The sequence below is a fragment of the Schistocerca americana genome, chromosome 2, assembly GCF_021461395.2.
Source record: "Schistocerca americana isolate TAMUIC-IGC-003095 chromosome 2, iqSchAmer2.1, whole genome shotgun sequence".
Taxonomy (NCBI): Eukaryota; Metazoa; Arthropoda; class Insecta; order Orthoptera; family Acrididae; genus Schistocerca; species Schistocerca americana.
Window position 1 is genome coordinate 685,968,371 of NC_060120.1, and position 26,766 is coordinate 685,995,136.

The 26,766-nt window shown below is 41.1% G+C and overlaps 1 protein-coding gene across 1 annotated transcript in view; it reads left to right on the plus strand.

Annotated features, from left to right (window-relative positions):
* LOC124592460 (mediator of RNA polymerase II transcription subunit 11) overlaps window positions 1–9,947 on the plus strand; it is a 46,691-nt gene extending 36,744 nt beyond the window's left edge. The window contains exon 3 of the mRNA XM_047131838.1: window positions 6,448–9,947. Coding sequence (XP_046987794.1) covers window positions 6,448–6,665 — 218 coding nt within the window. The 3' untranslated portion in view covers window positions 6,666–9,947. The remainder of the gene's footprint in view (window positions 1–6,447) is intronic.
* Window positions 9,948–26,766: the final 16,819 nt, after the last annotated feature.

Sequence of the window (26,766 nt, forward strand, 5' to 3'; positions counted from 1 at the left end):
CATCCTTATACCACTGATCATTGCTGACAGTTCTGCTTTTAGGGGCAATTTGCAACCCAAAAGGCAAGAGGGTGCCGCGAACCTCTGTTGTGACATGATTGTTGGCAAATGAGGGCCACTCCTTTCAACGAAAGTTTTCAGCCCCCATTGCTGATGATTTTTATTCAAAATCTAAGTAGTGGCTGTACTTGACAGCAAGATCCAGGATCATTTCACTAGTATTGGAAGACATTTCCCCAAACCATAGCATCACACTCCTTACTAGCAAACACGAATATCTTGTCCCTCTGGATCAACATTCCTCAGGTATTCTGCACCCACATGAAAATAAATCTATTTAATACTCTCCAATAACCACTTGTGCTTTTGAGAGGCAGACGTACTAGTGTACTGCATAGAGGGTACAGCTATGGAGGTCAGGAAGGGTTTTCTTTGTGTTGATCTTATCATGGCTGACATGTAAAGCTCCTGCATCCCATCCCCCTTGTGCCCCCTGATCCCCTGATGAAAATTCCATTTTACTGTAAAATATTTGACAAAATGAGCTGTTGTTGGATTGTAATATGTATGACTTTGATATACAGGGAGATTATAATTAAAATTAAACTTTCACACTGCTGTAGAAGTAACACCACAGGTCAGAATGATGCCAAATTGCAACGGAATATTATCGGAGAAGTGGGGAAAACATATGGCAGGAGAAAAATAAATAATTAAAAAATGTAGCAATAGATGGCGCTGTAAGCATTATAATTTAATTGTGGTCAACTACAAATGACAAACGAATCCTACAACAATGCCCAAGATGTATGTTTGACATTAAACAAACTGTGCTACTCAGTGTGCATGGGTGTACAGGTGTGATACTGTTAGTTACGTAAGCCCATCCACCGTGGCAAGGTCATTTCATGTTGGATGGGAAAAATCAGTTTTTAATTGTTCCGAGGCTAAAAACCCCATAAAAAGCATCAATCACATCAGTTTTTAATTGTCCTGAGGCAAAAAGTTGCATAAAAAGCATCAATCAAAATCAAATTGAATTATTAATTTCCGTGTGACTGGCGCAAACAGTATGCTGTCCACTGTTTTCTGGAACAAGATGAAATCGAGAAACAGCACGTTCCACAACTGATCGAATGTTTCCGGGGTCACGTTCATACTGTGTTGCGCAATGCGTGCCTTCAGTGCAGCTAAGTTTGCAATCGGAACACTGAACACATCATCTTTCAGATAGCCCCTCAGCCAGAAGTCACACGGATTAAGGTCAAGTAATTGGGACTACCAGGCTGTAGGGAAATGGTGGCTGATAATTGTAGCATTTTCAAAATGGCGCTTCAGCAGCTGCTTAACTGGATTTGCAATGTGTGGAGGTGCGCCATCTTGCATAAAAAGTATCCCATCCACACATTCACACTGTTGGAGAGCTGGAATTACATGGTTGCGCTAAAGACACTCATAGATAGTGCTTACCAGTGACAGTACAGGTAACAGGACCGGAAGCACCTGTCTCTTCGAAAAAATATGGCCGTATGATAAATGTCGTCGTAAACCTGCAACACACAGTGACCTTTTCAGGATGAAGTGGTACTGGTTGATTTGTGTGTGGATTTTCCATTGCCCATATTCGACAATTCTGTGTATTGACATACCCTGTCAGATGGAAGTTGGTTTCTTCTGCCCACAAGATCTTCAGTGGCCAATCATTGTCCACTTCCATGTGGGCAAGAAATTCTAAAGTAAAGGTCTCTCTTGCTGGCAGGAAGCAACTCATGCACATGGGTAATTTTGAATGGATAGCAAAGAAGGATGTTTCGTAGGATTTTATGCACCGTGCTCAGGGGTATATCTAATGTTCAGAAATTCTCCATGCACTACGCATTTGCAAATCACCACTCGTCTCCTCCTGCTTTGCTGTAGCCACAGCTTCCGCTGACGTTTAATCAATTCGTTTCCTCCCTCTACCAGGTTGCACACCAAAAGAATCCATCTTTTCGAATTTCCAAATCATTTTCTCTAGACCCACAGCAGTCATCGTACCGACACCTTTTTTCAAACTCTTTAGTGTCCAGAACTTCTCCAAAGCTACATGTGCACAGTCATCATTCTCATAATACAGCTTTACAGGCAGAGCATGATCCTGCATTGTGACAGTCATGATGGACGTTGCAGACGCAAAAGGAGAAAAGCCATGTATCCGATGTGTTTATACAGACTTCAGAGGGTCATGCGCATGACAAGTGTTTTCATTTACGTATTCTGACACATGCAGCACCACCTATTGATCAGTTTTCACACTATTTTTTTTTTTCTTTTCCCATACGTTTTTCCCCTTCTCCGATAATATTTCATTGCAGTTTAACCTCATTCTGACCGGTGGTGTTATTTCTGCAGTGTTTTGAAAGTTTAATTATAATCACCCTGTATCCATCATTACACTGGCCATTCAGATTATTTCTTCTAGAATCAATACGACAAAACTTTTCGGATAGTATATGCTTGATTCTTGTAAGTAGTCATGTGGCCTCAACTTCAGTTGATCTCTCCTATTGTTTATCTCAATATTCCATATCTCCTCCCCCCATACTTCATCATCTCATCATTTTTTTCTGTTACCCTGCTCCCATTTACTGCTTTTTTGGTCCTTTTCTTTCACTTGTTCCTCCTCCTCATCCAATTCCTTCTCCACAATGAACATGTGATGTTTTTCAGTTTTTTTTTTTTTAAGTATATCTTCTTCCACTGTTTCTGACTTGTTCAAGCTCTTTCTTTCAGTTCTAATGTCTTAGTTCTCAAATCTCATCTGCTGCTGACTTGTTAATCCTTATTTCCCTTTGTTATCTCTCTTCCTTCTGAAAGTTTCATCTTCAAGTACCGTGAACTGTGTTGTTATGCCTCCTTGCTGCCTGGACTCCATCCAAATTGAGAAGTATTGTGTATCACATTCCATGTGAAAGTTGCTTGTCTTATGTGGAATAGACTATTAGAACAATCCAGGAGAAGTGCAGTGGAAATCAGTGACATGCCCAAAATAAAGCAACCAAGAAAATCAGCTGTCACTATGCACTGCTTAGAGTGTAATTGTGAAATGGACCAGTGTCATTGCGCAGAAACCAAGTTTCTGGGACAGCAGATATTTTTTAATGTCTCTCTCTTAGTATGACACTCTCACTAAAGGCTTTGCATACACAAATTTCATTGAGATCCAGTATAGAAACAAGTATCGTGTTCCAGTGTATTTGTAGAGAATAGGGCTGTTGATAAAATATCAATATATCATTATTTTTTTCCAAAAAATATGAATATATATCAGTGATTATTTTTTTGCTGATATATCAATATTGAAAAGGCTATATCAAGTGCCTATATTTTTATTTTATATTATATTTTTTCACAATTTTCAGTAAATGCTTGAAACCGTTCTTTCAAAATTTTAGTAGAACATAATTTTACTTTCATCAACACTTAAATATACAGCTCTAAAACCAGCAGTATATTTACAATGTGCAGCTGATATTTTTGTAGGCATGTACATCTATATTTCTTTCCATTGATATATTGATACTTTTTTCCTATATATCAAGGGCTGATAATGATACTTTTTTAAATATTGATGTATCGGATTCCCAATATTTTTTAAAAATATCAACAGTCCTAGTACAGAACATGGCATCTACTGTCCTCACCAGTAGATTTTTGTGATCTTTTTATCTTATACCTGTAGTTGCAGATGCCTGTAAATAATTGATAATTATGACCCAGTCCAATTGCACAGCCAAGCAGTATCAGAACTTTTCATACATTTATGTGCATTACATTACATATTGTTTTTGTTTTCATTATTACATTATCTTTATTTATATTGGGGAACATATGCCAGAATTTGCAACACACACACACACAAAATATGTTGCTTTCCTGTTAAGAATGATGGACTGAGCTCTGTTTATTCTAGTTGAATACTTATTCACTGATTCTGTATGTAAATATTTTGCACACTAGGCATCAGTGCAGAACCACATTGAATGGTTTCTGGAAGTCAAGGAATGTGCCATCGACTGTGCCTACAAAGAACATCTTAAACAAGAAACTTGAATGTCGGATAGTAAAATGTGTATTGGAATGATATTTAGTGCTAGCTTTAAACCCCCCCCCCCCCCTTGCCACACCCACACAAACAAACAAACTTGGAAGTGTGCAATTTGCAAAATCTTTAATATCTGTCTCATTTCATTTTCAGAAGCATGCTTTTCTGCAGCAGTTACTCTGAGTCCCAAGAAAAGCAGACTCACCATCCAAAAAACATCAATTTTCTCTTGATCTCAACAATTTGTGTCAAATTGCTGTTAGTGTATTTCCTGTTGGTGTTATTAACCATAAGAAGTATCAGATACATGTAATTTTTTTCCCCAATAAACAGGGGGTTCTCGATGGAAAGGCACTGCAGAGAAAAATGGTTGGTTGCTTTGTAAACATTCTCTAATGTCTCAGAGAGAACATAGATTGGTCTCACAATTTAACTGACACATTGTGTCCACAATCTATGGTTGCAGCATGAGCCCAGTGTTATCACTAATGATTACGTATATCTCTGCAGAACAATGTCAAACATGAACTATAAAATGTGTTGATGCCACAGGTGACAGTGTGGAAATAGGACAAACAACAAATCAAATCTTGCTTTTTATGAGAGCAGCTCTGGAACCCTGCATTTTGTAGCCATATGTGTGAACCACTTTCCTATAAGCATGTAACTTGATATCTAATATTCCAACTTCACTTATGACCCTACAGAATTGTGAAGATTTTTACGCTTGTTCATAAATGTCAGAAACATAAGCTGCAAAAGATGTACCTTTTTAGCTATATATGTGCAGAGTAGGTACCGTATTTACTCGAATCTAAGCCGCACTTTTTTTCCGGTTTTTGTAATCCAAAAAAACGCCTGTGGCTTAGAATCGAGTGCAAAGCAAGCGGGAGGTCTGAAAAATGTTGGTGGGTGCCGCCACAACTAAGTTCTGCCGTCGAACATATGTAGCGCCACACAGGCATGCTTTGTAGGCACAAAGATACATACTGGCACCAAAATCTCTGCGTCAGTATATAAATTAAAAAAAAAAAAAAAAAAGTGGAAGACGAGCCTATTTCCTCCGCCCAGAGTTTCGACCACTGCATTTTGGTACATTATCTAACGAAGTAAATACAAATTCTGTATTGTTGATCTTCGAATGTAGCAGCATTTCAATGTACTACGAAAATCCGACTGGCAAGACTGTTTGGGATGTTTGTCAATATGGCCAACTCTACGTTCTGAATTTTTTCCTACCTGTGAGAAGCGATGGTTGCTAATAGGAGCTTTTATGAATTGTGAATCACATGTAGTATTCTTTTCGCCATAAGATTAATACGAATATAAACATTTTGCCATGTATTGTTTCGTGTTTGCTACTATCTCATTTAAATCCTGTCTGCCTAATAAACTACGAAACTAGAGTGAGACAACAGCAAACGGGGGAAGAATATACATATCATGTCATGTTTATATTCGTATTATTCTTATGCCTGATAGTGATACAGTCAGAAATGAAGCACGGCAACTGACTAGATTTTTAAATCTAAGATGTCTCTTTCCTGTGCAGAATGTAATGAATTAAAGAGGCGCCTGCGAAGATTTTGGAACGGAGAAAAATTTTCGCTAAAATTTCGTTCAGATCATCATCTATCATACGCAGTCTGTTATTTGGTTCTTGTTGATCATTATCAAAGAAAGCAGTAGTGTAAGTAACAACAAATGTTTCGCTAATGAGACGACTCCTCTCTATTTTTTATTTGCAAGCGGCGGTAGCGCGCACAAAAGCAAGCCACGCCGCGAGCGGCGACAGGCTGTAAACACGCACTATCAGAATGCGACAAACAATGCATGACACTGTGCAGTAATGCATTTTCAGCTTGGAGTGATGTAAACACCTATAATAAAGAGAACGGCACTTATCAGATCAAAGAAAAATAAGCAATCAATTCAAACCAGACAAGCACGTGAAAAAGGAAGGATATCCGTATAAATACGGACGGAGCGCGTGACGCGTAGCAATGGCTACCTGGTAAACCGTAACTGCTAAGCTTACGACTCGAACCAAACTACTGCAGCTGTATCGTCATTCATTCGACCTAAATTTTGTCTCATATTACAACTAGACGAACTTTGTTTCGATTTGGAGGTGCGACCTAAAACTTTTCTCTCCCCTTGAATTTCGAGTCTCAAATTTCAGGTGCGGCTTAGATTCGGGAAAAATTTTTTTCCTTGATTTCGAGTCTCATTTTTCAGGTGCGGCTTAGATTCGAGTAAATACGGTAATTATCCACTGTACCGAAAGAAAACTTTGAGTTTAATAATAATAAATTCTGTCACATTTAGTTTAAAATTTTGACAGATTTGTTTTCTCTTTATAGGACAGCCTCATGAAGGATCAGGCTATGCCTCACAGAAGGTACTTCAAATGGCATGGCATCGTTTAGAACACGCAAGAAGTAGGGTGAATGAACTGGAGAGAATTAAAAATAAGCATCTACAGGCACGTGCAGCTTTGAGGAACCAACAGCAAATCACCCAAGTACAACAGAATGGATCACAACCAGTCACCAATGCCCACGGAGGAACATCAGCATAATTTTCGAAGAAGCTGTTTTCATATCATTCGTCGCTGACTGTATGAGGCTAACTGTTTCAACATGTGTCAAAAGTCAAGTGAAAACTTTATGCTGAAAGAAATGTCAGTGTTGTAAGCAGGTGTTTTTTCTCAAATTTCTGAGTGTTGCAAGGACTAAGAACATATTTTAAAAATACAGAACTAGCAACAGCATTGTGTTTAAACAGTTAACTGAAGTATGGTTCTTGAGGAGCATTCTGCACTCTTTCGTGCAACTGCAGAGTATAAAAGATTCTCATATTTTTAATGGCATTGCAGGAATGAAACGTAGGTGCATTTCACAAGTTTCTCCTGTGGTATAAAAATGTTCCTTTCCAATGTTTTTCTCATTATTTATATTTATTGACATAAATACGATGTTTTCGGTATTTTACTGGAAGAACTGATGATGTATGGAAGGCTTTAATGAACCAGAAGTCATGGACATTTTTACTCATCTGTACATTGTATATATTATTAGTATTGAGCAATGATGTTGTACAACTTGTTAATTACATAACAGTTTAACAGTTGTAATTTTCATTGACATTCATTCATGTAACTCAAATACATACATCAAACAATGGAAAATCCAGGATGGAATGTAACAATATAATGAAGAGGATAGCTGAGATGCTGAGTCACAGAAAGGCACACCAAAAGGCTGTCGGGAAGTTAGCTTTCAGACAAGTCCTTTGTCAGAAATAGACAACATAAACACAAGCACACACTCACGCAAAGTTAAAACACACACACACACACACACACACACACACACACACACCTGGCAGCTCGAGCTAGACTCAAATGTGGCTCCAGTTGCCAGAGTCTGTGATCGTGTATGTGTGAGTTGCATCTGCGTGCGTGCGTGCGTGCGTGCGTGCGTGCGTGTGTGGGTGTGTGTGTGTGTGTGTGTTAGCTATTTTTGACAAAGGCCTTGTTAACCGAAAGCGAACTTTCGAACAGTCTTTTTGATGTGCCTCTCTGTGACTCAGCAAATACACATATCAGCATATTTAGTTATAATCATATGATATGAGGGCTGCCAGTCCAAATATGACCTCTCCAGGTTAATCTGGAGAAAGTAACGAACCAGGTTGGACCTGAGTGTCAAGGAAAGGTGACTCAAAAAGGAAAAACTTTAATAACTGCATATGAATCCAAAATTTGGGGCAGAGGGAGAGAACTAACAGGAAAACAAGGTGGAGCCCAATGATACAGCAAATAAATTTAAGTAAAATAAGCAAAATATGTAAAATGCACAAATCATTTAACAGTGGTGTGTCTTGAACTTTTATTTCAACTTGATGGACCTAAGTGACTGATGGTGAAATACTCATAAGATGGCTTATGTCCAAAACGGGCAGTTTTGTGTATTAGTATGACAATTGGAAAGTAAAAGTATCTCTTTGCTCACTATCAATACAGTATTACCAGAAACAGTGATTTCAAGTATTCTTTCACAAATGATCCTACATTGGACAAGTATTTAACAAATGGATCTGCTATTGGGGCTCAACATCTACTCTAGTCACGAGGGCTCTGAAAAATCACTATTCTTAACATTTACATGGCTAAAATGTGTAGTAGTTTAACCCAATACCGTAGCGGTAACCCCTAAGGTCAGGATTTTTAGTGGGGGTGGAAAATAAGCAGATGGGGTAGTGATGCTACTAGTGCAGGAGGCCAATCTTGGGAGCTGGTGTGAATGGCTGTTGTATGCCCTAGGGCATCAGTGAAACAGTTTAATCTGGAATTTTATTTATTACTAGTGATTTTATAGTACAGATTGTCTTCTCTTGGACAGCATTAGGCCTACTGGTTCTCACACTCGAGTGAAACGAGGAATGCAGACATGGCAGCCTTGTCGGCTGTGCCTGTTGTGCAGGTCAGGACCCAGCAGTGGTCTCGTGCAGGTGACCGGGAAACAAGAGTCTGTTGGTGCAAGCCTACCACGGCCAACTGGCATTTAGTGTAGCCCGCCCCAGTGCTCTCAAAGAAGGACACGTACTTAAGCGGGTGCCGACAGCATATCACACAGGGGTATCATGAAGGTGGAACCGTAGTGCTCAAATCAGCAACACAACGTGCAGCCAGGGATGTGATACTCTGATGTCTCGCCCAACAGATTGTCACTCAGTATGGTCCTTCACCAGTGGGACGCCCATGCTTGGCCAGATCTTCAATCAAGGGAGTGGCCAAACAGCACTGGCAGCTCGTAGCAGCTAAGTCACACTACAGCTCAGCCTTGGCTGTGATCTTGGAGGCTAAGTTTTTCTCAGCAGCAGGTAGCACATACCATTCTGTCAGAATTAGAAGCTGCAGATGGGATGACAAGACTCTGATACTGAGGCTTCAAAAATGGTTTTATTCAAGCTGGACATAATGTCAGCACTGCTGGTGATGCAGTCATATGCCCTTATTATCCAGAGGTGTCAGCATCCCCACCATGGTATCTGTCATTTTCATTTCCCCTTGCCTTCACAGAGCAAGGTGACTCACTGGTTAGAACATTGTACTCGCATTTGGGAGGACGACAGTTCAAACACATGTCTGGCTGTCCAGATTTAGGTTTTCCTTGATTTCACTAAATCTCTTCAGGCAAATGCTGGATGGTTCCTTTGAAAAGGCACGCCCAATTTCCTTCCCCATCTTTTGTAATCTGAACTTGTACTCCATCTCTAATGACCTCATTGTCAATAGAACACTAAATGCTAATCTCCTCCTCACCTTCAGATTTTCCATCGCTGCTAGGGCACCATGGAGGGGCTGAGCTAGGATGTTACATATTATGGCCCCATAGTGCAAGGCTCAAACAATGATGCATTAGGCTCTGTCGTACTGTATCATCATTTGTACTTCTTGGTTACAGCTCAGATGTGACAATGTATTAATAATGCTGTCCTGACTTTGTAAGATAGCACTCCTTGCATTCTCCAGATAATTATATATTGTGATTATCTGCCATCTGTGCCATGTAATAGCTTTCAAAATTTATACCCACACCTGGGAATCAAATTAGCTGTTTAACAATCCTTTCTTCTTCAAGAAATTTGTCCTTAATTTTACTGTTGTTTACCCGTAACAACTGCAATTTATATGGATTACATGGACACTAGATGATTCCACGCAATCCCAGTAAATATCTCAAGAGGGTGACTCACATTAGTTGTTCCACTTACACCTTAGTTTTATTCTCCATTGCAGTCGAGATCTTTTTCATTGTACATGCAGTTATTTAATTAAATATATTGGTTTAATTTGTTTCAGTTCCTACATCTTATTTATGGCATTCTGCAGGAATCTGGTGCAAAGGTAGGTATGGAGGAGTGCCAGCTTTACACCTCAAACACATATAAAGTACAGTATACAAATAGCCATAAGAAACATGGCTATGCGAGTAGTAGAAACACCTATAGCTATGGTTATCTGATGCTCTTTTTCTTGGAAAGGTCAGATGTGTTTTAACATTGTTCCATAGTAATACACCCTTTTCTGATGCAGTTAAGTTATCTATTGAAGTTCTGGACTCAGAGTGTCATTAGCAAATGTGAGATTTTTTGTAGGTAGAATATTCCAATGCTTTTTTGTGTCAGTACAGTATCACTGTTAATATCTTAAATCATGATCATACCACAGTCTAAGATGAAGAGTCATGAAACTCTATAGGGAAAAAAATTTGCGGCCTTTTGACAGCTGAAGCAACGTTAGCACTCAAGCAGCTAGTCTGTAGTGGCATTAGAATGGAATGATACAAATGGAGAATTTGCTATTTTATATTAGTTCTATTACTAATTAAAGTAATATTTCATCTGCTATTAATATCAGTCTATAATAATAAAATGAGGGACCCATGGCCTTTGTAGTCTGGTCCCTTCAACCCCCACAAACCAACCAACCAATAATAAAATGTCTGTGAAGTGAGGTACACATCGTTCACAGTAGCAGAGTCATAATCTTATAGTCAAAAATCATTTTTAAGATGAGACATGAATTGTTACCGGATGTGTGTAACTTCAAGTTAACAGTAGAAGGAAAAGACAGATTACTGCTTACAGTAAAGATGAGCTGTTAAGTTGCAGACATGCACAATTAAGAGATGCTCAGCCACAGCCTTCATCAGAAAAAAAAAAGAGAAGCACATACCATTCATTCACACAAGCGAACACACCTCATGCACACTTGACTGTCAACTCCAGCAGTCCCACCCACTCCTGACTGCTGCTTTCATTCCATGTGACAATTTCATTCTGGTTCGAGCTGCTCGAGTTTATGGTCATGTGTGCATGAGGTTTCCTGGATTGTATGAATGAATGTTGTGTGTTTCTCTGATGAAGGCTGTGGCTGAAAGCTAATGTGTAGGTGTCTTCTGATTATGCCTATCTACAAATTAACATGTCATCTTTATGGTAAGTAGTAATCTTATCTTTTCCTTACATTGGGGGATACTCCAACCTGGAGATTCAGTCATTTAAAATAACTGATTATGGTTATATGTGTATCTTCATACGTACATTCTGATGCTATGCGCCAATTGTAATTCGTTTTATGAGTGGTATTTTTTTCTTAGTGGGCTTCGGACCGAACTTATTCTGATGAATTCGAAACTAGACACGATTTTTACATTCTTGGAGATTAGGTACTAATTGCCTTTTTCACCTTGTCCTTGCTTTGATGCCTTCCATGTACATATCATGTTTATCGTTCCTGCTACCCAGGTTCTTTTCAAGAATCTCTTTCCCAGATGTAACACTTAAGCCTTCAGCATGTCATCCTGTGAGACCTTTTTCTTGTTTACGTGCCTATCCTAACGTACATCTAGCACACGTTCTTTTACATTTAGCACAAAACCAATTCCTGTTCACTCTTGGCTATCTTTGCTGCATTACCAATTAATCGTATTGTGCTAACCTTCCATCCTTCATAAACAATAATAGTCCTTTGCTTCCCTCATTGCCTTTTCAAAGTACAAAATAAACATCAGTAGTGACAATGAGCATCCTAGTGTTACATCTTTCATGGATTGGTTTTGACTTCTTATACAAACCTTTGATTACAGTAGAACCCCTCTAATCCTTCACCTTCGGGACCGGGACCATGTTCGGGACGAAAAAAAGGTCGGATTATCCGAAAAATCTAATATTTATTGCAAAAAATATAAAAAGACATTTAGTACAAAAAATTAAACGCTTTAAGAACCAAAAGACGTCTACAGTAATATAAAAAGATATTTTTTACACAGTGTTAAACAATATATTAACTAAAAAAGTCTACACACACTACAATATGTATTGGTTTTAAAAGTAAAAACGACAAACAAATTACAGTACTGTACTGTACTTAATAACGTATAAACGATGTATACTGTAAACTAAAAAATGTTTATAGCACTGTATATAAAAAAGAAATTTTTTACAAAGAAATAAACTACTGTATGTATAAACTAAGAAATGATTATACTGTATGCATTGTTTTTACAGTAAAAACGAAAACAAATTACTTGGAAAAAAGTTGGTGATACATTTTTGTTTAGCAGATGCTACTCTAGATTTAGCTGCAGTGTCCCTCCTTTTTATTTTCATCCACAAAACGTCCATTGGATGTGAAGTTGGATTCTGCTCGATGTATTGAAGGGCGTTGTCAAAAGCGTGTTTTGCATCGTTGTGTGAAATCCAGGTGGAGGGTTCGTCTTCGCCATCCGAGTCCTCGTTCACAGTTTCCTGGCTAACAGCGGCAACAATCTGGTCGTCATTGAGCTCTTCAGAAGTGTCACAGTCTTTGTCACATTCGTTGATCCACTCCTCAACTTCATTGGCAGGGACGTTTGGCTCCAGAGTTTGTAGATTTTTAACGATTTCCAGTGCGCCATTGTTTTGCTCATCTTCGGTATGCTCATTTTCGGTCATAACTTGTGGTCAAAGCTTCCGCCGTGATTTCCGCAGTGTGTCAGGTTTCAGTTCATCCCATGCTGCAGCGATTGTGTAGATAGCATCTTTGATGTTCAGGGATTTCATTACCTCAAATAAGTTATTACCTCCTTCAGATTTTTCCAAGATTGAGCTGATATACTTTCTGCGATGGATGTGACGGTGCATTATCCAACAGCAGTAGAGCACGAACAGGCAAATTTTTTTTGCTTCAAGTCTTTTTCGACTGATGGCACAAATTCATTGAAAAACCAGGATTTAAAAACGTTGCAGTCCATCCAAGCAGATTTTTGATTGCGGTAATAAACTGGCAAGGAAGATAAGTTTATATTTTTGAACGTCCTTGGCTCCTTAGATTTGCCAATGACGAACAAGGGGAGCTTGTGGGTACCATCTGCGTTGCTGCAAGGAGTGACTGTTATTCTATCTTTTATAAGTTCCGTTCCTACCACAGATTCATTTGAAACTGCGAGCGTTTTTGTTGGCTACATTTTATAGTTCAGCCCTGTCTCATCGATGTTATACACTTGGCAGGGTAACAGTTCATTTTCTTCTACAATTTCTTGAAACTTAACAGAAAACTCCTTAGCAGCTGCGGCATCCGCAGATAGTTTTTCACCGTAAATAGACACAAATCAGACACCATGACAAGTTTTTCAATGATCAATCCAGCCTTCACTGGCAGCAAATTTACTTTCAGCTTCCTGTTTTTTGTGCAAAACTATCGCCCTTTTTCTGTTTTAGAATTGGCCCGGATATTGGAGTTCCTTTCCATCTTTCTTGACAGAACCACATCCACAATGCGTTATCAAGCAGTTAAAGTGTAGGTTTCATAGCTGTATAGGATTCAATGTCTTTCCGATTCTTCCTCTAATCCTTAATTGTCGTAACACCTACATTCAGTTCCTCTGCCATTTTTTGGAGCGATTCTCCTTCGTCCAGTCTTTGTAGCACTGCTAATTTGTGATATAGTGAAAGAGTTACGTGTTTACGTTTGAATCCAGACATGATAAACAGACAACTGTACACACAATGAATCTACAGTAATAAGTACTGTAGAGAACATGGATTAAAAGAAACCGACATTTTTTAATCCCAACAAAGTATAAAACTGTAGCAGGTACCATACTGTCTAAAACAGGAAAGCATTTTGTTTTATCCTATGTTGTAGCCTCTCCCTGATGCTATCAATCTGTATATTGAGCAAGCAGTAAAGGAAACAAAAGAAAAGTTCAAAGTTCAGAGTAGGTATTAAAATCCATGGAGAAGAAATAAAAACTTTGAGGTTTGCCGATGACATTGTAATTCTGTCAGAGACAGCAAAGGAATTGGAAGAGAAGTTGAATGGAATGGACAGTGTCTTGAAAGGAGGATATAAGATGAAATTCAACAAAAGCAAAATGAGGATAATGGAATGTAGAGTTAACTCGGGTGATGCTGAGGTAATTAGATTAGGAAATGAGATGCTTAAAGTAGTAAAGGAGTTTTGCTATTTGGGGAGCAAAATAACTGATGATGGTCGAAGTAGAGAGGATATAAAATGTAGACTGGCAATGGCAAGGAAAGCGTTTCTGAAGAATAGAAATTTGTTAACATCGAGTATTGATTTAAGTGTCAGGAAGTCGTTTCTGAAAGTATTTGTATGGAGTGTAGCCATGTATGGAAGTGAAACATGGACGATAAATAGTTTAGACAAGAAGAGAATAGAAGCTTTCGAAATGTGGTGCTACAGAAGAATGCTGAAGATTAGATGGGTAGATCATATAACTAATGAGGAGGTATTGAATAGAATTGGGGAGGAGTTTGTGGCACAACTTTACTAGAAGGGATCGGTTGGTAGGACATGTTCTGAGGCATCAAGGGATCACCAATTTAGTATTGGAGGGTAGCGTGGAGGGTAAAAATCATAGAGGGAGACCAAGAGATGAATACACTAAGCAGATTCAGAAGGATGTAGGTTGCAGTAGGTACTGGGAGATGAAGCAGCTTGCACAGGATAGAGTAGCATAGAGAGCTGCATCAAACCAGTCTCAGGACTGAAGACCACAACAACAACAACTATGTTATAAATCACCTCTCTGTATTTACAAATGCACAGTGGTTCCTTAGTTTTCCTCTGTAACGTGACACTTTGGCAAAACTGTTCATGGAGTGTCACCTCCATCTCTCTCTACTGAAATTTAAATTTGTTATACAGTCTGTTATTATTGATACTCTTGTAATTGACAGTCCATTGAGAGCTCTCATGATGTTGCATTTTGTGGTCTCAAATAAAACCTGATAATCATTCTGTCATTCAGATTGTCTAGGCAGTTACCTATAGAAACTACACACTACAGATGGTAAATGTTGTAAAAAATATGTGCACCAAATGCATGTTACAATAAGTGTAAGGAGACACACTGTAGGAGCTATAAATTTAATGATTACTGCAAGCGGAAACTGATTTTTTCGTGTGTGCGTGCATGCGGTCGCGAGTGTATACCTGTCCCTTTTTCCCCCAAGGTAAGTCTTTCCGCTCCCGGTGTTGGAATGACCCCTTACCCTCTCCCTTAAAACCCACATCCTTTCGTCCTTCCCTCTTCCCTGATGAAGCAACCGTGAGTTGTGAAAGCTTGAAATTTGTGTGTGTGTGTGTGTGTGTGTGTGTGTTTGTTATTGTCTCTATCAACGTACTGATGCTTTTTGTGTGTGTATATATATATATATATATACTGAATAAAAATTTGCAAGGTGCACATATCTTGAGTGACCTTTAACTTGTTCTAATATAAACAGAAAACAGACCTTTGGTATTCAATACATATGAGGCGCCTTTGGCATAGTGCGCCATATCTTTGGACTCTGACATCTTTGTAGTACCTTTGTTCTATTCTCTCGGTGCGCACCTTTTGTACTGCCATGTTGTTCTCGCTTAATTCAGTGCTAAATAAATGTATAAATGACATCTAAATTGTGTTATTACCATCCTACAATACATGATAACCACAGTGGTGACCCCAACATTGTCATCATATGTTCTTGAGTTACTTCGTGCTTCTATTCATCATTAACAGCCTTCGTGTACCAACCCACATTGTCTTCGGAACAATGGATCTACCAGTGTCTTTTGCTGCTAGTACTACGCATTCTATTAACTGTGGTTGTGACCGCAAGTGGTCAATTGCACCTAATGTGTGTTTAGTTAAAAGCGAACAATTGTCTACGCGCAACCACTTAACCTTAACTGGCTCAACATGGCCACTGTCAAGTGCAACTACGCAACAACGGCCGCTATATGGACAGTCCACACTGCTTAGTGACATTGTGAACGAAAACCCAGTCAAGGACATTGTGGTTTACCCATTGGCTACGCAGTCTCCTTTGGTTTGTTTTGATGTGCCGATGAAGTTCCAGAACTGTGAATCAAACATTCCAGTGCACGGGGTTGCACATTCCTATATACCTAATGTTGCAAACACCCCCACCCCCCCTCCCCCGTCTTTCCCTCTGCATGTCGTTTCGGCGACTGGTTTCCACGACAGTCGTTCCGTGGTTACACCACAATCACCTTCCGCCCACGTTCATAATGGCACCAGCCATTCCACCTGCACTGGTTACTGCGACCACCTTCCGCCCTCTGTTGCAATGGCACCAGCCATTACATCTGAGCTGTGGTCGTCGTCGGGCCTGCTATTGACACACATCATGCTGTCTGTTGCACCTGCTCACTCCACATCATGTGCTACTTGTGACCGACCCCCCTCCCCATGCAGTCCTCGGGCGACGCACCATCCACCGCTACACTCACGGTGTAGGGGGCTTCCTGCCCCGCATGCAGAGATCTTCGTCGGCCAGTTATGCATCAACACGTGTTACCTGGCAGGTTTTGTAAGCTGCCTGCTTTGTAAAAGGACAACCCTAAGACTTGGATTGCACTGGTGGATCACGTACTGGATATCCACAGGATTTCGGACGACAACACGTGTTTTGTCTGCCTGGTGTGTCACCTTCACACTCGTCTAGACCTCATCAGTGGTCTGCTTCTCTCTCCGCCACCTTGCCCAAGTATTTGATAGCGAAAACATTGCTCATCAAGCGTCTTTGTCGCCCACTGATGGAGGCTATCCACCAAATTATTCATGAAGAGCACCTTGACGACCACACACCTTTGCAGCTTTGGTGCTTTAATTGATGATCAAGCATTAGCTAATGAACAAGCATTACCTGACACCGCGCTTTGGACCTAGTAGATGGTCAAACTGCCTCCAGACCTACAACTTCACCTGCTATCTCACGTCGCCGACACACTCAATGTTAGCCTGTGCATGGCTGACCAAGCCTACGCTATCATTTGTCACCAACGCCGCCTGTCACGGACGACATCTCCATCATCACTTGGGATGCCCGGACCTTCAGCTCTGCACTGTGCCAGCAGAGACCAGCACCTCAGCAGGGTGGCAGGAGCTGCCACCTAGTAGCCTACAGGAGGTACTGCCTGCAGCCTCCCGACAGCAGCCGAACCCACCCGAGCAGCAGCCCAAGTGGCCACAAGCAACGATGCAGCCAGGTGTGGCCTCGTCCCGCTCCTCACCACCTCGCCTTCAAGCTTACCCACTATGATGGTAGCATGCTACTTAAAAGGACGTTGCACGCAACTGTCGCACGCCTTGTGCCTACCCAAACGATTCTGGTGGGCACATTTAGGCGCCACGTCCCGCCATGATCCTTCACAGCGCCCACCGTCTGACGCCACACCACTCGCTCCAGTGGTGCGACACCTCTACGTCACTGACTTGTCATCGGGCACTCACTTTCTTGTTGACACCACTGCCGAAGTCAGCATTATTCCGGCCAACCACGCGGGCAACATGCTTTCCCCTGATAACCTCGCTTTCTGCTAATCATTCTCCTATAGTGGTCCTTCGCTTCGCCTATCACCTGTCGCCACCTTCCCTTGGAGTTTCCACATCACCGATGTGGATGAACCTGTGATCGGGTTGGACTTTTTACACCATTATGAACTTTCACCAGACCTGCAGGCCGCCGCACTCCACTACGCATCTCGTTCCACTGTTATATGCTCGAACGAGTTCAGCACGACTTTGCTCTCTGCCTCCTTGGTTATGCTTTCCTCATGTGCATCTCTGCTTGAGTGTATTACTGCCCGGCTCTCTGATTTGTCGGACGCACACTCACAAATCAACGAGCTCCACACACAGAATGAGGAACTACGCACCTGAATTGCCATCACCTCTGATGAATTGTCACACGCACGGAGTACGATTCACGGGCTGTCCACAGGGTCGCAACAAGAGGAACCAACACTCGCATATACTGTCTCTTCGCATTACATTGCTCTCGTGTCAAACATTACTTTGCCTGCTGCCATTCCCACGTCGCCGCCGCAGGCGATTCTGCAGGACGATCATGTTCTCACTTTGCAGGATTCCTCGCATCGTGTGGCTGCAGCGCCAAGCCCTCCCTTATCATCTGCAGCCGACGCTTCGCCCACGTTGTTCCAGCCTGGCAAGGTCAGTGAACCAACGTCGTATCTGCTCCACCTCTCAACTCCCCCCACTACCTCCCTTCACGGGTATTGGCAATGACACTTGTCATAGAATCTGAACCTTTGACGGCACACCTGTATGGTATAAAGCTAGACGTCTTAATGCTTCCAAACTTCTGCATGCGAAAGAAATTGTTCAGGATTTATTGGCATCAGGCATGCTCCGATCATCCGACAGCAACTGGTTTTCACCTATCTACCTTGTCCCTAAGATGGATGGCTCCTTATGCATGTGCAGGGACTACAGTCCCTTAATGCTCGGACAATTATTGGTAAGTATCACATTCCTCATATCCAGGATTTCACGTAATTACTGCATGGCTCCAAGTTGTTCTCCATCTTAGATTGTTCGAAGGCGTATCACTAAATCCGTATGCACCCACCGGATATTCCAAAGATGGCCATCATCACACCCTTCACCCTATTTGAATACTGTTACATGCCTTAAGGCTTGAAAAATGCTGTGCAGACGTGGAAATGGTTTATTGGTTTCATTTTACTACCTCTGCCTTTTGCTTTTGCTTATTTGGATGACATTCTGAGCTTTTCCTCCTCTGCCGAGGAGCACCAGGTTTACCTCGAAGCTGACCATTCAGCCCTCACAGCTAACAGCATGGTGATCAACCACAATAAATCTCAACTCTGTTCTTCATAAGTTACATTCCTAGGCCATACTGTCTCAGCCGACGGCCTCCAACCTACGGATTCTCGTGTCAAAATCATTCTCGCCCAACCTCTTCCAGGAGATTATGCTACACCGTCTTTTTCTGGGTATGGTAAACTTTTACTGACACCTTATCCCTCAGGCTACGTCCGTCCAGTTGGCGCTGACCGATGCCCTCTCTGACAAAAATACCATGGGGAAATGGAGGTTGGACTGGACCAAACCCATGCTCGACGCATTTCATAATCTCAAAACTACCCTTGCCAAAGCTGTCACACTCGCCCATCCTGATCCTGATCCTGATGCCTGTGTTTCTATTACAAATGATGCTAGTGACTCAGCTGTGGGTGCTGTTTTACAACAGCACACTGCCAACTTCACCCAGCTCCTTCATTAACAGATATTTGCCAGATCCTACTATGAGCTCATTTACCGTCAACTGCAATGAAGAGACTTATTTGCATTTTTTTTTTTTTGACTTGATTCTCCCAGTATAATTTTTACTGCTGCTAACAACTTTCTACAATTCAATCCAAGGTTTTATTCTCAGTAGAACTTTCAAATGCTCAGAATTACTTGTGATGTCATTTTTCAGAGTTACAGATCCTCGTAAGTTAAAACAGTTAAAAAAGTCAAATAAAGAGCCTTTTTTTAGTGCCGTAAGTAGTTGCAGGCTTGAGACTGCAAGAAAAAAGCAGTTGCTACTGTCTGACTGACCACACGTGCAGCAGTGCTAACTTTCATTTCTGAGAATGGTGGCAACTCAACAGCTTTCTTTGTCAACTTAAAAGGTAATCTGAAGCTGCGTTTACTATCTCTCTCATACAGCAAAACTGTGTCTTTCCAAAAGCTGTACAAAAACGTCCACTTTCCATTTCATACAAAATATTATACTTGAACAAATTATTTCTGACTCTCTTGAAGAGATGAAGAGTGTCATAAAAGAAATAAATCTTTTCTTCCTCATAGTCACAAAAGGTCTCTCTTCACACACATCCAGGCATTTCTTCCACTTGATGAAACTTCATCTTTGGCCAGTCACACTCAGTACAGCATGTGGTACACAGTCATTAAAAAAAAATATTATAATGGCTGCCTAAATTTTGAAAATAAACCGTTTATCATTACTACATGAACAGTGTTCCAATTTGTGAGATTCATGTGTCGCCAAAATCTTCAAACTCTTTGACATCATATGATAAATCTGACATTTATGTTGTTTCGTCCATACACAGATTTATGAGTGTTTCACTTTGAGAACAGTGCTTCTCCTTCTCTTTCGACAAATTAAAAAATATTTCATTAATATTACACTTAAGCTTTATAGCTTCCACATATTTCGGGTAAGCTCTCATTGATGGAAGATGAAAATATTCTGATAAATATTTGTATGCAAGTGTACTGCAATACAACAGACTCAGTGCAAACACCCTTATTTCAACATCAGATCAAAGCCCATGGTTCTGTTAATAAGTACTCTAAGTTGGCTCAAAATAAGATATCAAGCTTTCTTTGTGAGATGCTGACATTTTATTGGTCCTAAGTATCTCTCTGTCTTTAAACACATTTTCTGCATACAACTTTCTTCTTGCTGTTCTTGGGTAGTACATGTACCTTTTAAACTTTCTGCATCTTTTACCCAAATGAACAATTTTGGAAAACTTATATTTCAATTGTTTCTTCAGGTGATCAATTTTTCCACATAATTAATTATGTCTTACTTGCATGAACTGAGTACCACACTTGAATCAACTAGTGCAGTCTGTATATTGGAGTCTGTATTCAGGGCACTCACTGATTCATTCAGATCACCTCCGTCCTTCGCATCCACAGAGCGTCTGTTGGGCAATTTGCATTTGAGTGAAGTAATTGGGGGTTGGCTTGGAATGTCAAATAATATTGGCGGTGCATTCTACACTAATTTCTTCTTGTCTGCATTCATGAACTGGTTTGCGTCAAAATGGAGAACAAAAATCCTAACACTCTTGTACAGGTACTGCATATCCTTCTTCATAAGGTCGGCCCTTCTCATATGTATAGAAACAGTGCTGCATGCATATTGGACCATAAAATATTATAATGACCCCTTCATTTATACCTACATAGTGTGGCCTAATGCAGTTCAAAATGTTTACTTGCTTTCATGAACCTCTTAAGACATGCTAATTTTAACAATTTCTTGACTGTTTATTAAAGTATGAAATAAGTAGGCCCTTTTAAACGAGTTGTCGATTACTTATGTGCAGCTGGGAAATGTCCAGCCATTTTTATACAATAGTAAAATCGTGAAATGGTGATTGAGATTTTTCAGTTCTTATTCAGAGCCAAAGTTCTGAAGACACTACGAATGAATGGAAATGCTGAACATTCTTACATACCCAAAAGTATAACCAGCCACCCCTAAATTAAGCATTTGTTATTCATAACATTACTGACTTACCTCTCAGCATCCTTGGAAATTGAAAAAGATATATTTCCGGATCACATTTTTGATTGATGCTACAATTCATAGTGCGACATTTAGTGCTGAAATATGAAGGCATTTTACTCTTCTTCTCCCCTCCATATACAAACACACATCTGTTTTGCAGTATGTTATGTATATATAGGCCAGCCACTTGGCAGTGCTGCAGTAGCATTACTCATATGTTAGACACTGGTTGTATTGATAATGGTTTTGTGTGACTGATAGTTAGCCCTTAGTGTACAAGTCGTTCCTTTCATTAAGATACTGCTGTTCTGAAGTTCCGTCTTTCCATGTCCTTAGGTTTCTCATCTTCATAACAAACAATGGAAAATCCATGATGGAGTGTAACAATATTATGAGAAGGAAAGTTGCCGCTTACCATATAGTGGAGATGCTGAGTCGCAGATAGGCACAACAAAAAGATTCACACAATTTAAGCCTTTGGCCATTAAGGCCTCCATCAACAACACACACACACACACACACACACACACACACACACACACACACACACACACACGACTGCACTCTCAGGCAACTGAAACCACACTGTGAGGAGCAGCATCAGTGCATGATGGGAGTGGCAACTGGGTGGGGGTATGGAGGAGGCTGGGGCAGGGAGGGGGAGGGATAATATGGTGGGGGTGATGGACAGTGAAGTGCTGCAGGTTAGACGGTGGGCAGGGAAGAGGTGGGGAGGGGAAATGTGGTAAAGGAGAGAAATAAAAAGACTGGGTGTGGTGGTGGAATGACGGCTATGTAGTGCTTGAATGAGAACAGGGAAGGGGCTGGATGGGAGAGGACAGTGACTAACAAAGGTTGAGGTCAGGGGGGAACATAGGATGTATTCCAGGGAAAGTTCCCACCAGCACAATTCAGAAAAGCTGGTGTTGGTGGGAAGGATCCATATGGCACAGGCTGTGAAGCAGTGATTGAAATTAAGGATATCATGTTTGGCAGCGAGTTCAGCAACAGGGTGGTCCACTTGTTTCTTGGCCGCAGTTTGTCGGTGACCGTTCATGCGGACAGACAGTGTGTTGGTTGGCGTGCCTACATAGAATGCAGCACAGTGGTTGCGGCTTAGCTTGTAGACCACATGACTGGTTTCACAGGTAGCCCCGCCTTTGATGGGATAGGTGATGTTAGTGACCGGACTGGAGTAGGTGGTGGTGCGAGGATGTATGGGACAGGACTTGCATCTAGGTCTATTACAGGGGTATGAGCCACGAGGTAAGGGATTGAGATGAGGGTTTGGTAAGGATGGACGAGAATATTGTGTAGGTTTGGTGGATGGCGGAATACCACTGTGGGAAGGATGCAGGACATTTCTCATTTCAGAGCATGACGAGATGTAATTGAGACCCTGGTGGAGAATGTAATTCAGTTACTCTAGTCTTGGGTGCTACTGAGTTATGAGGGGAATGTTCGTCCGTGGCTGGGCAGTGGGACTTTTGGAGTTTGTGGGAGACTGGAAAGATAAGGCACGGGAGATTTGTTTTTGAACAAGATCGGGAGATAATTACAGTCAGTGAAGGCTTCAGTGAGATCCTCAGTATATTTCAAGAGGGACTGCTCATCACTGCAGATGTGATGACCACGGGGAGCTACACTGTACGGAAGGGACTTCTTGGTAAAGAATGGGTGGCAGCTGCCAAAGTGGAGGTATTGCTGGTGGTTAGTAAGTACTCATCTTTGCGATGCAGGTCAACATCTAGGAAGTTGGCTTGGTGGTTTGAGTTGGACCAGGTGAAGCAAATGGGGAAGGCTGTTGAGGTTCTGGACAAATGTGGTTAGGGTATCCTCAGCTTCGATCCAGATAGCAAAGATGTCATCAATGAACCAGGTGATGGGTTTAGGATTCTGGGTTTTTAGGAAGGATTCCTCTAGGTGGCCCATGAATAGGTTGGCATAGGATTGTGCCATGTGAGTGCCCATAGCTGTACCCAGATTTGTTTGTAGGTAGTGCTTTCAAAGGAGAAGTAATTGTGGGTGAGGATATAGTTGGTATTGCGACTAGGAAGGAGGTTGTTGGTTTGGAATCCGTCAGGCATTGGAAAACGTAGTATTCAATAGCAGTAAGGCCGTGGGTATTAGGAATATTAGTGTACAGGGAAATGGCATCAACAGTGATGAGCAGGGCATCGTGTGGTAAAGGGGCAGGGACTGTGGAGAATTGGAGTAGGAAATCGTTGGTATCTCTTATATAGGAGGGTAGGTTCCGGGTAATAGGATGAAGGTGTTGGTCAATGAGAGCAGAGATTCTCTCAGTGGGGGCACAGTAACTGGCCACAATTGGGCATCCTAGGTGGTTAGGTTTATGGACTTACGGAAGAATGTCGAAGGTAGGAGTGCGGGGACTGGTAGGGATGAGTAGAGAGATGAAGTCCAGGGAGAGGTTCTGGGATGGGTCTAAGAATTTGAGTAGTGATTGGAGACCCTGCTGGATTACTGTAATGGGATCAAGGTGGCAAGGTTTGTTAGTGGAAGCATCCGACAGCTGGGGGAGCCCTTCCGCCACGTAATCCTTGCAGTTCAAAACAGTGGTGGAGCCTTTTTCCGCAGATAGGATGATAACGTCGGAATCAATTTTTAGATGGTGAACTGCAGCTTTTTCTGTGGATGTAAGGCTAGTTTGCATATTGAGGGATTTGGGGAATGATTAGGTGAGGCTAGGTTCAAGGTTAAGAAATTATGGTAAGTTAACAGGGGATGGTTTCGGGGCAGTGGGTTTGGATCACAGTTGGACTGAGGAGTGAACTGAGTTAGGTAAGGTGTAACATTGGTCTTGGGCTGAGTTTGTATGGTAGGGTTGGTGATAAAAAATGTTTCCACTGTAGGGACCGCAAGGAGGAGAGAAGGTCTTTAACAAGTCCTGCATGATTGAATTTGGGATTGGAGCAAAACGTGAGGCCTTTGGAAAGGACTGATATTTCTGTGGAGTAAGGCTTCTAGAACAAAGGCTCACGACTGTGTTGCAGGTCTGTTTAGGTTCTGGATTCTATGTGGTAGTGGGAGGGAGTCTTGGAGGTTTTGTAGAGGTGGTGGACAATGGTACTCCAACGCAGGAGTAGGAAGTGAGCAGGATGGAGAGCTTTTTTAGGTGGCATTGTGCATGTTGCTCAAGTTCCTGCACAGCAGGAGTTTCATTGTGTGTTACGGGTTCCAGGAACTTGGGATTGCATAGCAGGAGAATTTTCCTTCTCATCTTCATAACAGTTGATGATTTGATCTGCGGTATAAAGACTGAGTAGACAAGTGGGTACTGACTTTCTGAAAATGTGTTTGATGTTCCAGCACTTCCCTGTGGCATCATATTGTGTCAAGTTCACCTCTTACAATTGAACTTTGTATGATTGTTCATATGTGTGGACTATTCTGGTCAGATAAGTACCGGTACTTTTTCGATACCAGTGCTGTTTTGGTACAGCTGATTTTTCTTCTGTACCATGCACTTCCTGTACCTAGTGTTCTTTGTATGTAAGTGGCTTCCCCATCCCATAGAAGGAAGGAGTGATGTACCTTCACTCACGACGTGCCCTATTTTTGAGATTGCGCGTGCATACAGTTCACAGGCTGGCTTATAGAAGCAATATGGTTGGTTCCCTGGCATGCTCTGGTGAGCTGCCAAAGAAACAGTATTATTCAATTATTTAATTGATCGCAAATGAATGCTCAGTCCATTCTGTACCATGTATTCCTGTTGTCCAGTTTGTGTGTTCAGTGCTATGCACAACCTGTATTTTACGTGTTGCTCTATAAAATACTATGTTCCATAAATCATGTTTGTTCACACTTATAGTGACTGCACCAGTAGCGACATATAAAAAACCGCCAGTGCACTCATAGCTCAAGTGGATATCCATACAAACTTTCCACTGAGCAGTGTCACCAAGGGATACGTAACATTCCCCTGAGTAGCATCTGCAAGGGAACGTGAACAAATGGAAAGGCCAGTGGCAGAAAATGACACTGTTGCCAAGCTGAAGTGCATCACATTACTTCTATTTGAAATATACATGTCCTAAAAGTTGATGGGACTTTAGCATCCTCAGAATTTGGGGCAAGTTCCTGTGGACCCCTAGACAATACTGTGGGCATTAAAATGCCCCATGAAGAATAATTATGCTTCCAAGAGCTTCACTGTGAAGTGGACTATTTGATGATTCCCCTTGTTTTATGGTTCCTTGGATATCGTGCAAGAAAGGGTAAGCTGAGTTTTGCATGAGTGATGCTTTCTACTTCAGTGCTCATTTGTGGTCAGACAATATTATATCCCATCTGATACAGACTGTATTCTTTCTGTACTCTTTCCATCCAGAGTGCAGAGGAACAGTAACACAACTACAGGCAATATTTTTGTTCATTCTTCATTAGTAGAGGTGCACACACCATTAGTAAAAAGATAAATAATCTTTCAGACAAAGATACGTAAATCTTAAGACTAAAAGGAATTTTTGCATACACATATGTTAAATATAATTATACACTATTAAGAACTGTTAATCCTTTGGCAACAGAAGTTCCTTTAAACATCAATGAAGAACGATTATGGTGCTCATAAAAAAAGGTGATAAATGAATAGTGGTTAGCACTGCTTGCTATCTCAAACCCAAAGACCAACAATTATTTGTGATTTAACAGTTTTCATTTCTCAAATGTTCTTGAAATGTCTTTTATTTGAAATGTTTGTGTAGCCTGTAATATTTTATGTTTGTACAAATACCAGCATTTTGAAATATTCGATGTTTGTGTAAATAGCTGTAATCCCTTTCCAGGAGCTTAGTTGTGTTCTGGCTGTACACTAGTGTCAGTAGTAAATGTGTTTTCACTGACAATCCCGCTTTCAGATTTGGATTTGATTAAGGTTTCAATGTGAGATTGTTTGGTGGAGATGCCAGGTACTTCAAAACATTGATATCACCATAGCTCCAATTAGGCGTGTAAAAGCCATTGCCTACGCAGACACAAATTGGAATACAATCAGTACATCGTCCTGAGATCCACATATTCAGGAGATAGAGGGATTGCAAAACAGCAGTAAATCAGGTGCATGTTAGAGCATCCATCAGTGCATTCAAGAGATGCTGGTCAGAACCTGATGAAATGGCCAAAAGGATTTAATCAAGTCACCAAATACAACAGGTGAGATATGATTCGTTGGCCAATGTGTACTTGGATTATACAGTCCAGCACTGGTTTGAGAACAAAGAGAAGCTCAATAGCTGGGTCAAATTCTATGCTGATCTGAAGAAAACACTCAGCAAGATTCAATACCAAGTTTAATTAGCAGAAAAGAAATTGGAGAACAGGGTCCCTCATCATGAGGAATGAAATCATCATACAGATTGTTTTGGCCATATGCCACATTGCAAATCTGAATATGACAAAAGCTGAAAAAAATCTCACATTTAATGAAAGGAGATGCAGAAGACATGTACTCAGCTCTTCCGGTAAATAATGTCACAATAACAGAGGAA